Source organism: Strix uralensis, chromosome 8, assembly GCF_047716275.1.
Source record: "Strix uralensis isolate ZFMK-TIS-50842 chromosome 8, bStrUra1, whole genome shotgun sequence".
Lineage (NCBI taxonomy): Eukaryota > Metazoa > Chordata > Aves > Strigiformes > Strigidae > Strix > Strix uralensis.
This window is the reverse complement of record NC_133979.1, coordinates 7,297,932-7,314,525: the sequence shown is the minus strand read 5'-3', so window position 1 is coordinate 7,314,525 and position 16,594 is coordinate 7,297,932. Positions and strand designations below refer to the sequence as shown.

The following is a 16,594-nucleotide window of genomic DNA, read 5'->3' as shown; positions in this document are numbered from 1 at the left end:
AGTTGAGGACAGCATCTCAAGCATCAACAACCATGGTTATCACTATATCAGCCTTCTGGCAGCACTTCTGAGGGAAGTGTAACATTCCCAACGGCAGATTTTAACTTCTGGAGGTTTATGAGCCATGCCACGCCAGTAGGTTACTTGACCTATGCAAGAGCCAAACCTCCACTATAGAAGGGACAAAAGTAATGTTCAACAAGGCAGTGATTTCAAAAAAAGCAGATGCATGCAGAAAAACAATCATCCAGGAATTGTCTCCATTAAAAGCTACTCCAGTTGAAAGCACAATCAGCGACCAAATCCAGAGAGATAAAGAAATCAAACCGAAGTCTAAAGGCTGCTGCTGACTGACAAAAAGCAGTATGTGTTGAACATGCTGGGAAAGCACAAACATAGGAGCTACTGGGATACAGGATGAAAGTACAGATTTAAGTACTTTAGAACAATGTAAAGGGGTGGCCAGGATCTGAAGTGTTTGCTTTGAAAATAAAATCCACATACAAGCCAGTTATGAAAGAGCCAAACTCTGGACTCAGACTCTGTAGGTACTGACTGTAACAACATCTCATCTCTCTCTCTCTCTTACACTATAATGCAAACTGAAATTACTACTGAGATCCTGTACTCTTCAGACTTCCAGGAAATGTTCTTCATCTCAGTACCCTTATGTGACTGGAAATCCAGCAACCTCATCTCTGCATACCACAAGAGACAGCATTTCAACTTTTACACATCCCACTAAGTAATACTAACCTCCTCCTCTTCATCATTCTCCTCCATGTTTGCCAGCTTGCTGGCACTTTCCAAAACAGCAGCTATTGTGCTGTCACCATCCGTTGCTGCAACACCAGGAAGAGGGGGAAATCCTGAGGAGGAAAGGAATACAGAAGTAGAGTTGCATACGACCTATGTTCTGTCTCCTGTATTTCTTCTTTTCTGTAAAGCTATTTCTATCCAAGTATCTACTATCTAATATATTTCAGAATTCAGCATAAGACTGAGGCCAAGGCCACAAAGCCTTGCTAGATAAAGTCTGAGTGGTGGGCTTAAGATCAGATCTCTCACAGATATCCAGGCTTGAAGGGACAATGCTAAGGTGATGCAATAACAGAGCATAGCTTTCTAAGTTGAGCAACTGTCAGCCAGCCAGGGAACCTCACAACCTCAAGACCTTGGTAGTAGAGATGCCCCCAGAACCAGCAAGGAATTTAGTCTCTCTCCTCTGTAAAAAAGGACTTGTACAAAAAGTTGCTCACTTTTTTTCCCCTCTCACTGGTGCCTCACCTTAGTTGGTACACAGTCCAGCAGAAAAACAGTGCTACCCCATAGAGTAATAAACAATATATTGCTGACATCTGGATAACACACTAAGCCTCTGCTGAAAATCTACTGCAATGCAGAGGTTGCAAAGTAAGGCAGAATCACAGTAGTTAAATGTGAAGTATATGAAGAACATTCTTTTTCATTATTTTATTATCCTTTTAAGGATTGGAAGAAGGCTTGACGATGGAAGATAAACTCTCACTTCCACACTACCAGTTCAGTGTCAGCTTCAAACAACAGATACCCAGAGCCACTATACTATAAAACGTGTGTTAATAAGATTCATCTCATTAATATGTAGCACGTATTCTTGTTGCCAGTCTCATTAGAAGTGCCAAGAAGTAATGACTAAACTGCTTCTAAACCTAGAGATGGCTGCTGTGGGGACAGAACAAGTTTAAGGTACACAGGCAGGCAGAACACAGAATCCTATGCTGCTACCCCCACATGACATTTGATCCATTACTCAGCAGCATTTCTGTCTCCAAGGAGGTCAAGGCTGGTACTTATCATCATCCAGATGCAATGAAAAGCACTGCCAATGCATTATAATCTCATTTCTGGTTTCAGTGACTGCCTGATGGTTGTTTTCAATGTAAATCATATGGCCTCTAAATGATGGCTGAAAAACACGCAGCTAACGTGTAAGGAAACTGAGGAGTTATCCATATTTTCAGAGGTGTAAATATGGAGTACCTCACTCTTACAGAGACTGATATTTACCAAGAAACAGATCATCTTCTAGAACAAGGGATGCTAAACTGCTTTTCAGGGACAGCTTCAAAGCAGGGAACCTTCAAAGCAGTACACATGACCTGACAGAGCTGGCACTACCTACTTCACTACTACAGTGCTTGCCATTGCCACATTTGACAGTGACAAAAAAGCCACAAGGTCCGTGTCCCTCTTCTAACTTAAAAAAAATCTAGGCACCACTTTGCAGTGCTAAGTGTATCTTTTCAGAACAACACATCAGGCACAAGATAAAAGGAATGATGCTTCCGAGGGAAGAAACAGTTATCACGCAAACCAGAAGTGGAGCATTCATAGATGACCTTGCCCAAACTTTTACAGACACAACACTATACATTCTGAAGAAGATAAAAAGGAGACAGGAGTGTCTCAAGAAGCAGGTTCTGTTTCTGCCTCTGCCACTGTCTCAGTGTGACCACAGGCATGACTTGCTTTGTCTCTGTAGACTACTTTTACTGGCCATGAGAGCTGCAATACTGATCTGACTTGTCAGGTGTTGCAAGAAGATGATTAATTAAATATAGATTTCTGAGGCTCCTGCTGGGAATCAATAGAATGGGGGACATCAGGCAAATTTTTTCAGTTTCAAAAATCTCCTTCCAGTAAACTAAGAAGCCAATATATCCCAAGTTTACTCTTTTCTCTAGAAGGGCTGGCACAGAGGACAGACAGGTAACATTTTCAGCACCTGCCCATAGTTAAGTTGTTTAACTTTTCAAATAGCACCAGTTTTAAGTTCCAATGCTGTCAAACAGGCAGTCAATAGTCAGGAATATTCACCAGTACGAAAGCTTGGGAGCATATTAGTAGGCAGTTTCACAATACCGTCAAACAGCAAGGCCAGCCTACTCACTCAGAAAAAGGAGCTGCTGTTCCATAGGACGAGGCAGCAATATCTGCACACCTCCTTTAGAGCCCAGCAGATATACAAAAGTTGGTATTAGGACATTTCATAATCACACTTACCAGGAGGAACAGGTAGCTCAGAAAAATTCACTTTTCTCCCTGTTTTATGGGCTCTTATGGCATCCTGGTATTGCTGTAATCAAAGGCACTCAGTAAGACATAAAATGGAGTTGACTATAAATTAGCAATCATCTGTATTTAACCAGCATAAATATCGCAGAATACACAGCATTTTGCTACACTACGTGCATTGTCTCTACTTCTTCCTTCCTCCAAATTCTTTACAGCTTCCCTATTGAAGCTCTTTTTCAAACAGACGGACAATACACACATTATTTCAGCCTTTAAAAAGTCTTCAGCAAGAAAACTAATTCAATGGCTTTGCTGGATGCAAGCAGCTTACTACACTTTCGTTTTACCTTGGCTATCCTCTCGTGCATCCTGCCTTTCCGATCATCACCACTCGCTTTAGCCTGTGCTGCTGCCGACTTGTACTTCTCAAGCCTTTGCTGCAACGCTTCCAGCACCGTTTTTGGCTGCTGCAGGGAAGCTTAAGTAAGAAAGACAATGAAATGCCGTATGATTCAGATTTCAAAACATATGAGCTGCCTTTTTCCTCCCCTTCCTTACCTTCTGCAGGGACAAAAACACCACTGCAAAGTCTTATTACAAATACAATGCTTCTAAAGAAAGTTATTAACTTTTACTTCCATTACTGATCCAGAACAAAAGTACAGATGGGATCAGCAGCAAACAATATTCAGTAACGTTAGCTAGGTTTACTCAATCCTGCTGTAGTTCAGTGGGACAGGGCAGACCTTAAACTGCCTTCCAGACATGCTATTTTTATGCCTTGCTAGAGAAATCCAAAAGTCCTACCTGAAGCTTCTTGAGTCCGAGGTTCAGGTGTTGTAGGATCCTGGGAACTTCCCACTGGAGCTGGTACCTTTTGCTTGGATGCATCTTGTACGTTTCCTAGGTTTTCCAGATCTGCAAAGCAAGGAAAGCAGAAAGTTTCACAGCGTGTTCCACAAACAGCAACTCAACCCATGTTACTCAGAAAACCATGAATTTGATCACATCATCTTCCTGAAAATTTTTTGGTTTCAAAACAATATCTATATGGCTAGATAAGTCTAAGGTTCCCATTATTCAGAGAAAATGCTTTATAATAGAAAACCTCAAATGCTGATTTAATTTAGGTTAGTGCTGCTTGAGGGAAAAGAAAAAAAAAAAGTAAAATCAGTTCAAGTATTCTAAGAATTCTCTCCCCAAAATATAACTTGGTAGCTTGGCAGATGGAAAGAGCGAACAAGACTTCTAATTGACTAAAATATCCTAGTAACAAAAGATGTGCTGAAAAAGGGAAGCCATCTATTCAGACACCCAAGTTTCTGGCATTGTGTAACAGTGGTTATTTCAGAAAACTACAAAAATATCTGCCGCAAAAATCTTGCACTTTTTAAGGCAAGATTATATCATGAGTGAAGTTTCTCTCTAATGCCATTTGGTGATCAGTTTAGAAATTAAGGAGTCATAAATCTCATGATTTATTGAAATAAAATAATCTGTGGTTTAGTTTCTTATAATAAAATAATCTACTAAAGTAAATGGTTTAAAACACTGAATTACATAAACCAAATATTAATTATCAGTGGTGATACTGGATCTATCAAAAAAAACCTCTCTCACAGGGATCAAAGTAACTTTAACATTGGTAACTTGCTTTAAGATTTAGACTTTACTGCACTGCAACCTGTTTGTTAATCTCTTAAACTGAACATTATGAGCTACAGAAACATGTAACATCATCAAATATTGCAGTAAACTTTAAGAAAGTGCCATTACCCTTCCTTCCCTTCCTTTTCAAATACTGGCTGCTATTATCTAAAGTTATAAAAATAGGAATATTAGACATCAATACCTACTTGAACTTGTAATTCAGAGAGGGTAACTTCAATATAAATAATGATACCTCATTTTTCTTCATTGGTCTTGAGTGGAATTTGAATATGCAGTAAGCCTCAGACCTAAGTGATCTTCAATTCTTCTTACAGTTTTGCAATCAAAAGCAGAATCATTCCATTACAGCACAGATAGACTTCTAAAAGGGTTTGTGCAAGACGAACCTTACCCTGAGGAGATGGAGGCATATTCTGGAGGTCTATCAGCTGCCCACTGTCCAAAGCTTCCAAGACCACATTAAATTTCTAATGCAGGAAAAAAAAAAAAAAACCAAACAACCAGAAGATTTATGCTAGTACATCCAAGACTTAGCTGCCACAATGAATATTGGACACTCAATGCATGTGGGTACAGTATAGGGTATGTTTAGTGTTCAGGATTTCTTGTGTGCATACCTTCCCTGCCTTCATGTATTCCTTTGCTTTCTCCAGGTCCCCTTGCTGCTTGGCTTTTAGAGCTGCTAATTTATACTCTTTCTGCCTCATAAGTAGTATTGCTCGTGTGCTGCTATTCTGGAGATCTGTGAGAAGGAAACAAGGCTGAGACTTACACAGAGCATGCAAGATGTGCATCCCTTGTCCATCTATCCAATATCTCAAAACTCTTTTAAAACTTGGAATTCCACGTCACAATACTGAAGGAGAAACTAAGGCACAGAAAAAGTTAAGTGAAAGATACTGATACAGTGCATATAAGAGCTCTATAACAGTAACTGATTCCACTGCCAAAATTCAGCATTCCACTGACAACTCTACCTGAAACATTCAGCAGAGAAGTTCCAACATAAGCAGTGCTTTGCAACACAATACAAGTATGAAGAAAGATGTAGCATTAAAATAGTGTTGCAACTGCTTATCCTCTCAGATCATGGTACCTGTTTCCACCGTAGGACTAGAAGCAGCATGACCCTGTAGAGACTCTGATTCCAGATGCTGCACTGGCTCACGAGAGGTCTTCTGCTCATCATCTGCAGCAGACTCAGCTTTATTCTCTGGTAGGACACTGACTGTATCTCCTGAATTCTCTAGCTCCACTCCCGTGGCTTGAGATAAGGGAGAAGAACTTTTTCCTGTTGCAACAGGCGGTGGCATTTCTTCCTCATTGATTTTTCTGCCTTTCTTCACTGCAGCCAGCATGGTTTCCAGTGTCTGGCAGAGATGGAACAGCAAAGTCAATAGGCATTTTCATCAAACATGCTACTGGCATAAAATCACTAAACACAAATTCATTCCCTTATACATGATGAGATCTATTACGCACACCACTACAGACTGCTGCCCTTTAGCTTCCTACTTTTCTGCAAGGCCAACTTTGGCGCTAGTGAAAGGAATCCAATTATCAGAGCAACACAATGCAAAGGACTTGTGACTCAAACTACATAACTGCAAGTACTTCAACACCTAGAATTACTGGATAGCTGCTGTGGTTCACTCAGCTTTGTCACAGAAAGTCACCAAGGAAGCCATTTATGCCAACTGTACACAGATTTCATGTCTTTAAAACAAAATAAAATACCCTAGTCTGAAATGTCACTGACTACGTGGATTCAGGGAAGGAAGGAGTCTGCATACCTATTTTGTGCAATGAAAAAAGCCATTAAGTACTAATGAAATGGAGCTTCAGCTGGTGACCTATGGCAAGAAGCTCTCACCATCTGTAACATGGGTTAACTGGTCTTTTTTTTCAAAACGCTTCCTCCACCACAAATATTACCTTCCTATTTATTTGTTTTTTTAACTTAAGGTTCAGACAAAAGACCACCATGTACTTTTAAGCCAAAACAAAAGTTTTACTTCTTTCACCTTTCACAGAAACTGAAATGGAGGCACAGAAAGACAACAAAATCTCATCAGTATCAGAATCACTGCTATTTTTGGTCAGCCATGACATTGTTTGACCTGTTAAGCAACAGTGGCAGAGATACTTTGGACTGACTGAATTGAGATTGGGGTTCAGACCAGTACAGCAACCCACACACAGCTCTCTCTTCTCCATGTGTGGGATGACAGAGCGACTGAAAATGGAATTAAAACACTTGAGATTAAAGTTCACAGTTCCAAGAACTAAGTACAAGAGATAACTCTACACCATTTGTTGGCATGTCATTTTGCTAATTAAGGAACTGTGAGCTATGAAGTGAGATCTACTCTATTATCCTTAGTTACACTGCTTAGGCACAAGGAAACTTCCTACATTGAAAAATAAAGGAAGTAGCAAACAGCACACTAAACTTTGTTATTGGATGAAATAAGCTGGTTTGCCTATCCCTCATGCTCTCTGGAAGGTCAGGTGGTTTCATGTACATTCCTTTCAGAGCTAGCAGGCAGTGGACATCTCCTTTCCTGTGCACTTCTTCCCCTGGGTTTGGTCTCAGTTGTTCCCTTTGTACCCTAAGACACCTGGTAGGTACCGAGACATTACATTCTTCCCTCAGTGGACAGTGCTGAGCTATAAAGCTTTGCTCAACAAGACAGACCTGGCTGCTGTTTGAGGTGATGCAGGAGACCAGATGAAAGCAAACAGGAAAATAAAGGCACTCTGTACAGCAGTAATCACAAGCACTGCCAACTAACTACAAGCACGCCACCTGGCTGAAAAGATGCAAAGCTGAAGAAACCACTCCTTGCTGCAATTTTTAATTGCCTTAATGAAAAATCCTGTTCTATTCATTTTCAAGCACAGCCAACACACTCAGGAAAAGGTATCACCTTCCTTTGTCTCACAGAACTGAGTGGAAGGTTAGCATCTAAGGGAAGGCATCAGAGATGAACTGGAAGGTGTATGTGCTAGGAAAGCTCCTAAACTTTGCTTTAAGGTAACATTGAACAATCATCACAGTTTAAATTCAGATCTAGACGGGTGGGTTTAACATCAGCATTTACCACAAACCCTGCCACTAGCTACCACTAGTCACACTGAACAGAAACAAAGCTGATGAACAAAAGGCATTTGAAGTCACACTCTATCTGTGTATTTGCTACATCAGATCAGTAGTAAATAACAAGAAATGTTTTTAAAGTAACTCAAGGCATCATATTAGAATTTCTCTCCCCTTTTGACAAACTCACACATCTGGAAAAACTCTGAACTACACTTTAGAGAACTGTCTTTGCCTCCCCCTCATTTGCATACCTGATGAACCCAACTTACCTTAAGGCCTCTTTCGTATCGTCGTATTTTGGCACTCTCACCTGACTCCTTTGCGTTAGAAATTGCTGTCCTATAGCTAGCAATTCTCTTCTCTATTGTCTGTTGCAGCTCACTGGTAACAGCAGGAAGTGAGGTGGTCTCAGAAAAAATAATAAAACAAATCAAGAAAACTTACTTCATCCAACTATATGAGTTTTCCGACAGCACTGAAAAACAAATACTCCTCTTCTACATACGCTCCCGTTAATCAAGAGCGCAAGGACGAAATGGTCTGTAAAACAGAGGAGGACTTGTACTACGCTAACGGTCCCTGGATCCACCTCTGGGCTTTCTCTCAAAGGCGTAATAGAGAAGAATGGGTGGAGACATTTACAAAACTCACAGTCACACGGTAATTGGAGCCATGTGGTTAGGGAGTAGGTGAAGAGAACAGTGAAGTCTCTCAAACACCACACAACAGAGGGTGTGAAGAGGTATTTTGGCACAAAAGCTTGACTTTTTCTTTTCTTATTTTTAAAACATGCTAGTTTACTCCCTTCCAGGCTTCTTCTACTTGGTTTTACTACAAGATATTTTTCCTCCTCCTACAGCCTGGAATTAGTTCGGTGACAAAAGCAGCCTAAGAAAAGTTATGAGCAGCTACTTACAAACACTCCACAGCTACAGAGACCTTTCAGATGGCTACTGATGTAATTACTACCATTATCTCTATAGAAACGCTCTCAGAACCATTTATTAATGGGCCCAATGCACAAGGGCCCTGGAATCTGTAGCACACAACAGAAACATGGCAGTAACTGAATAAAGGATTTAACTGCATGAGAATTGACAAATTAAGCTGAGAGCTAATGCTACTGAGCAAAATTCCACAAAGATGTTAAAGATGTTGAGTTATAACAAGTCTTACAATTTCGGCACGCTGCTCAATACTCTGAGGGGGAAGATACAAACTGTGGAAGCCTGAGCTGCAGTTGGCATGCTCCTATGTATAATGAGGGACAAGACATGCTTGATTCCAACTGTTTACATCCTCAATTGTATGCTAACATTAAAAATCATCCTCTGAACAAAACAAAAAAATCAACCTATATCAATACAGCACTGGTTTCCACAGAGAAAACAGCAGCAGTGTAGTTTTTCCTTCCTTGGAGGACAAGAAGGCCTCTCTAAATCCTTGCTCATCACCCTCGTATCAGCTGCATGACAACAGTGATTCAGCAAAACTGTCAGGAACATGAAGCTCTTTCCTACCTGTGGTTGTAGTTCAGGTTGCTCATTTTCTGGTTCAGCTGTGGATGGCTCCATTGCTATCGTTTCATCCTCACAGCTTCCTGTCTCACCTTCCACCGCCAGAACTTCTTGCAATTCTGCCTAAAGTAAAAGTAAAGCCAACAAAAGGCTTTTCCTCAAAATTTTCTATTTCCTCAAAAGACAAACATAAAACCAAGTCTCAAGCTCCAAAACCTCTGGATGGACCTTGAACCCAAATAGAGAGTCTAAACATCTTCTATTTGGTCTTTTTTTTTTTTTTTTTAAAAAAAAAAAAAAAAAAAAAAGAAACTGGTTCCACTTGTCTTCACAACAACAGGAAGCCGGACACCACTCAAAAGCCACACTGCAGCTCCAGGATCACCACACAAGTTTGTGGTTAAATACCTGAAGCTGGAGTTCAGAGAAGTAGTTTTACAAAGACTATTCAAACCCAAATTTGAAATTTCAAAAAAAGCATCTATTAACAATAGCAGTCAAAAACACTGCTTAACATTTCTTTCCTAAACCCTAGATCACTCACTGAAATGACAAAGAATTTCTTGGGAGATACTCTCTCAGGTCAAGCACTACTCGAAGCAGTAGGAAAATGGTGACAGACATCACTTTAAGGAGAATGTCCCTGGTTGTATTTCACCAGCTGAGATGGAATAGGATTTCTGCTGTTCCCCCCACTTCTCTAAGAACCTCACACATACGTATGTTAGGTAGGAAACTCTCTTACTCTGGTGTGCAGGGGGTTGGATCCTGCAAAGCCTTATATCTAATGGAACACTTTTTCAATATTTTAGCTTCTCATCTCAAAGGTAACAGACATTTTTGCTAAATGCAGTTCCATTTAAAAAAACCCCAAATAAATAAACAAAGACTTACTATCACAGAATCACAGAATCATCCAGGTTGGAAAAGACCTTGAAGATTACCTAGTCCAACCCTTACTAAAAGATTTTGCTAACAAAGTTATGCATACCAACAGGTCTGTATCTTTCTCCAAGTCTTCATCATCTGCTTCTTCTTCCTCATCTTCATTCAGGTCCTTCATACACTCTGCAGCCATCTTTTCAATATGATCCATGGGCAGAGGAGCTGTAAAAAGAAACAAGGAGAGCCACAAACCCTAAGTAAAGGTTACGCAGTCACTGGATATAAATTCTAAAAGCGTTGCTACCAGCTGAAAGAGAGCAGTGACTTCTCCTCTTGCTTCCTCTTCTTCAGATAGTGTCATAGGTAAATGAGAGTATATTCATGGATAAAGGCCAAAGACTGGGGAAGTGAACATCCAGGAACAAAGCAATACTAGTGTTTCTGAGAGTGACTGTCAAGGCAGGCAATAAGCCAAGGACTGCATCCAATAACCTAGCTGAGAAATTAGATCTCAGGGAGAAATAACATCTGTTTACTAATACAAGAAGCTTGAACGGCAAAACCATAAGCACTGTGATAGACTAGCAGGTATGGTGGGATACAACAGTGCTCAGAAAGCATGGACACAAAAGAGAAAGATACTGTGGTAGGTTTGCACAGTAATGACATTTAAGACTGTGTAGGAACAACAAGTAGGACTGAATGAAACAACTGCTTCAGGAAAAAATAACTAGAATCACATCAAGCTCTTAGACTGATTTAAAATACAGATAAGTACTTCTATGATATTATTTACACAAATAACTAGTAACAGAAACTTTGTCGTTAGGGAAGACTTCAATTTTCCAAGGAAAAATTGGAGAATACTACTATTCTCAGATGTTACATCAAAACTGTATTCCTCAGTTAAGATAAAAACCAATGGTGGTACAAGAGAAAATGAATATAAACTGTTGATGAGTAAATCTGATTACAATTTTCTATCCATGAAAGGGAATTACTGGAGCCTCTGTCCCCAATACGAATAAACATCTGAACTAGTTTTAGGCTGATGCTGGATATTTATAAAAGGTATTTATGACCTGATTGTCCACATTAACAAGGCCTGGACTCAGCATCCTTGTCGGGTCTTTCTGTTCTGCATCCTTTGTCTCATGTGAGTTTACCCTAACAAAACGTAATTCACTCCTGGTGTAGCTCCTGATTGACAGAATCAATTCTGACTCCATATGGAACAGAAGTGGTCCACATCCATACATCCCTAAATTCTATTTCTTTTTCCCAGTTCCATCCCTCTTCTTCTCTCCCTCATGTTGAACTAATTTGAGTTAAAAGTACTCTAGTCCCCAAAGATCTGCATGTATGGATATAACCGAGTTAGCCCAACAGTTAAATTCATGAGATGCAAATACTTGCATTAAACATCCAGCACATCTGCCACTAAAACTTCTGTTCACATTTTCTTTCAAAGCCAAAAATATGTTGCTGTGTGTATTACAACAGCACATACAGCCATAAATCAGAACAAAGTTCAAGGCATTTACCATAGACAGTGCTGAGCTCAAAGAGCTCCCAATCAAACTACAACTAAATCACTGGAGTTTTGTATAGGGTCTATGTCACGCTTAAGACTCCAACAGTTGGTCCATTTTCTCAATCTACAGTGTTAAGCACAAGAATGCCTGTATCCATGTCATGTTAAACTAGGTACATATTTATCCTTTGAATCTGATGATGCACATTAACATCAATTTTAGAGACATACTGAACAACACAAGCCTTAAGCCAAACTACTGGCTGTTAACATAAGCAAGGAGGCACAGCAAACTATCTGTATGTTTGAAGACAGCTAGAAGGGAAGACAAGAAAATCTTTCTACCTCAAGAAACTACTTGTTTTATGCATCAAACACCACTGCAAAGTCACACTTGGCATACAAAAAGAGAATGCTCCAAATCAAGGCATCATACTTGTCCTGAGCCCAAAAGCAGCAGCAGAACACTGGCACAGAGAACTGCTATAGAAAACCAGAAAAAGTGCTGTTTCTTCTGCCTCTCTAACTACATTGTCTCATGCCCATGAGATTTCCCCTTTTTCAAATCTCTCCTGGCTACTCTGTCTTTCAATTTCTCTTCAAGCTTCTGGTCTTCACCATGAAAACTCTATTTGACTCCTCCTTTCTGAGACCTTATTTCTATTTCATGCTGTGCCAAGCACATCTTCCTTAACTATCAACTTCCTCCATACACTCTTAAAGGTGAAGTTATTTGCACACAAATCCCAGCTGTCCACGTAAATGCCTCTGATACTTCCCTATGCAGACATATGACTGTGACTCATCAGTGTCAGTAAATGTTGAATAAAATAAAGATCTTCAGGACAGAGCTTTACAGTCAATTTAAATGGATGTAAAATGGATCCCATCCATCCCCTGAATGCTGAATCAGCTAACAACCCAAATACAAAGCTGTTTCTGTTGAAATAGTCTAATTTACCATATCAGTGCTTCAGTACCTATATCAAACATGTTGTTCACATATTTGATCCTTAGAAAAACTCCGCAACTAGAATAGTAGGCCATATCCAAAGGCTGTACTTCAAGGGAGAGTGTTCCTTACATGAAGCCCCACTAGAGGCAAAAAAAAACAATCGAGCCTCCTTGGATGGTTGGTTCAGCTCTAATCCAGTATGGCAAGTTGAGGTTACAATTTCAAACATCCAAGCGGGCTGACCAACTGCATTTACCAGCCACAGATAGCAGAGCTCTCTGTTCTTACGATGTCCCAACAGTACAGCTTTTGCTGTCTGCATCTCCAAGCTAGAAGGAGAGATCACTTCCCCCCGCACCCCCATCAGAGCTCCAGAATTTAAATCCAGGAGTGAATTATTGCACCTTGTGCTCAGTCAAGAACCAAGCACTAGTACGGGTTGTACTGGGTCCCTTTTTTCTGTCCTTATCTAATCAGAATCTGTTTCTCCCCTGTCCTTACTGTACCCTCCTCCTTTTCAGGTGCTGCCTGCAACCTGCCCCCAACCTGCACCACATCCCCACCACTACACTGTACCAGGTCTCATGAGTCCCCAGTGCCAGATGTCCAGTTGTTCATCTTTCACAAGCTTCTAATCTATATACTCCCAATTCTACCAGAAAAACAGAATAGCTGTAAAGTATTTTGGAAAATAGTTGAATGAGCCATAACACATAACTTTAGAAGGCATAGTAAATGTTAATTTTGCACTGACTGAAGTTTCATTTCCCTCTTATGAATAAAGTGACTGAAAAAACACATTAAGTGACATGATCAGGGTGAGAAGTCAGCACTTGAAAAAGCTGACAACAATTCAAGAGCTCCTGGCACACAGACTCATCCTCAGAACACTATCCTGCATGTTTTAACCATGAGTAACCTACGTCCAACGGCAGAAGTTCTGCTGTTGTGCTTATCAGCACAATTACATTTATTAGAGCTTTAAGGGTTTACTACAAGCTTGAAATCCAGAGAGTGGAAATGATTTATAATTCAGTTTTAGATACAAACACCTCCTCTGCCTCTCATCAATTACAGTGTTTAGACAGTCACTTTTTCTAAATATTTTAACATTTCTCATTTCCCTGCTGCTCTGCGTGATGCCCCTTCAAACATTACAGGCAAATTACTGTAGAGCTGCAAATAAGGCTGTAGTCGCATAAACTTTTCTTTCCAGCATCTGCTCCCACACCTGGAGCAAAGGTAGGTCCCATTCTCCTTGTTCCACACCTCAACCACCTGCTGCCACCCCCCCCTTGCAGCCACAGCAGCACTGAAACAGTCAAGTAGCAAACCAGATCAAGGAACTGCTTCAGCTGAAAACCTAGCACAACCAAAGTTTATTTTTATAGATCAGTTTCCTGAACCAGCTCACCCTGCAGCTCCCCACGTATGTATACCAGCTTAGAGGCAGAGCGTGCTCACTAGAGGCTCCCCCTCTCACCAGCAGCCTTGATTTATACTAGATTACAGCCATCCTGTAAAACGCTGCGTAGCTGCATGCAAACACTATCAGACAAAATTAACGGATGCTTAAAATATTAAGAACAGTAACAATCCATCCCAAGAGACACTTGAACCTCCTGCATAACACAAGCTACAGGATTCGCCCAGTAATTCCATCAGTTCCAAGATTTCCCTCTTAAAAGAATATTCAATTGTGATTACAGGCTCCAAGTAACGAAAAATATAATGCTCATTTAGTAAATTCAGTCTTTAAGCAAAAACAGAAAAACAACCAAACAACAAACAACCCACTCTCCAAGAAACACAATTTCCATTTTGAATTCATCTAACACCTACTACACCTTTTTATGACTTCGTATGCTAAACAAGCATGTCTTAATTTAGTCATTGGCTAGCCATCATATAACTTTTCCCTATGTCTGCAAGAGCATAGACAAAAAACCCTCTTACCCTTTTTGTGGAGTAGCAACTTAAACCTTTCAAAGTAATGGAAAGAGTAGTTGCAATTTCAGATTCTATCAGTGATGAAAAAACATTTTAGGTAAATCTGATTTGTAAATAGGTATCTTTAATAAGTTATTCACGTTGTCAGTAAATAAAATCCAGGTATTTTAACTTACTTTTCCCTTTTGGTTTCAATTTCCCTTCTTTCACCTTTCCTCCTGTGATAGCAGCAAGCTCTGCTTCTAGGTCCCCATCATCCCCACCTTCCTCTGCACTCAGCAGCATCTCTTCAGGATTGAAATCTACAAACAGCCCCAGCTGGAGCCAAGGGAAAATTAAAAAAAAAATAAAAATACTGCAGTTAGAACAGAGATGACACTCAAAAACCATCCCACTGCATGGATTATTTAAACATTTTCATGCATTCTGGATTCTGTTCAATTTTTTTAAAGCACCACTATCATACCACTTCTATTACCAAAACAATGCATATCAGGCACCCGTACTTGACACAAGGTACACAATTTTTAACAAGACACAAATACTCCCTCTAAAATGCTACACAATCAATGATTTTTTAAGATCAAGCCCATCTAATAGTCTGACATAACAAGGTAAAAATAAAATGATGTCTGTTATACTGAGCCTCATGAAGCAGGTATCATCAGGGAAGTTCGGGGCAGTTCCTGTAACAGCTAAGCTAAAAAATATTTAATCATCGTTTACACAATACAGGTCTGATATGCGTACATGGCAGAGATTTCACCCTTATCTCTTGGAAGAACCTATATTTACATATACAGAACTGTTCTGTACTTCTCATTACCCCAGTTTTGTAAATCATAAACACACGGAAAGCGCATGCACGCGCAAAGAGAAACATAGCCATTACAAAGCCAGCAATGCCTACACTGCACTGGAGAAAACAATCAACTGTCTGGAACAGATCATCAGCTAAGTGACAGCATCTCAGGTAATATTATTAATAACAGTAATCAGAATTTGGCAAAGTAGTTGGGGTTAGTACTCAATTGTTGTAAAACATGCTAAAGGACATACATATCAGAGAACTCCCTGAGGTGCAGTCTAAAAGGTATTCTTCTAGGATGCCATTTTATCACGATTCTTATATTGCTGGTTAAGATACTAACTGATCCAGAAATAACAACATTTTTATTCAAAGTACGCTAAGCTTTTTTATAAACATGAATTAACTGAATTAGATTCATCCTATGAGGTAGGTGGAGTAGCTTTAGTCAGACTCTTTCAAAGCACAAGTCCCTGTCGATTTACTTGTCTTCACATGGCCAAGTGGGCAGCAGTTCAGCTTCTCTCAAGCAAAGGAATAAAAATCAATTGTCATTATTACAAGGGTTAACAGTCTTCTCCTGCCTCCGAGCATCTGAAGTGCTGCCAGAAGCTGAAGCCGCCTGTCAGTTTATAAACTAGGTGAATAAGTAATTACAACTTTTTCTTTTTTAACCCTGCAGGAATTGAGGTGCTGGTGGCTACTGCCTTGAGATATTTTGTGTCCCTCTGAACCCTTCTATAATCCCAAAGGATAATGTGAAACATAGCTGAGAAACACCAATTCCAAGGACCAGGAACACTATTCAAAATCAGCAGCTATTTGTTTACTAGCCCTGATTCTGCTCTTGACATTCTGCAAGGCACTGGGCAGGTCAGTTAGCCCCCCTCTGCCTTATCCATCTCCATTCTGTAAAACAAAACTAATACATTTGCAGTCTGGGACAGAATGGAAAGAAGGTCAGGACAAGATTTAATTAGAAAGTATTTATAATGGTGATCTAAAGATTCAGGTTCTGTGGAACATACATACAGCTTTTATCAATGTGCAGAATGGACCAGGAGCACATGTGATCTGTTCATTACTATACTGCAAGTGTAGACAGTGAAGCAAG

General features: G+C 40.0%; 1 protein-coding gene across 2 annotated transcripts in view; it reads right to left on the bottom strand.

Moving 5' to 3' along the window:
* CC2D1B (coiled-coil and C2 domain containing 1B) overlaps positions 1-16,594 on the bottom strand; it is a 35,303-nt gene that overhangs the window by 16,441 nt on the left and 2,268 nt on the right. For both annotated transcript variants that reach the window (XM_074876050.1, XM_074876051.1), the window contains exons 3-13: positions 14,849-14,990; positions 10,340-10,455; positions 9,352-9,471; positions 8,101-8,238; positions 5,825-6,098; positions 5,346-5,470; positions 5,120-5,195; positions 3,865-3,975; positions 3,405-3,535; positions 3,046-3,118; positions 757-869 (exon numbers count right to left, since the gene is read on the bottom strand). In XM_074876050.1, the coding sequence (XP_074732151.1) occupies positions 757-869; positions 3,046-3,118; positions 3,405-3,535; positions 3,865-3,975; positions 5,120-5,195; positions 5,346-5,470; positions 5,825-6,098; positions 8,101-8,238; positions 9,352-9,471; positions 10,340-10,455; positions 14,849-14,990 (1,419 nt within the window). The remainder of the gene's footprint in view (positions 1-756; positions 870-3,045; positions 3,119-3,404; positions 3,536-3,864; positions 3,976-5,119; positions 5,196-5,345; positions 5,471-5,824; positions 6,099-8,100; positions 8,239-9,351; positions 9,472-10,339; positions 10,456-14,848; positions 14,991-16,594) is intronic.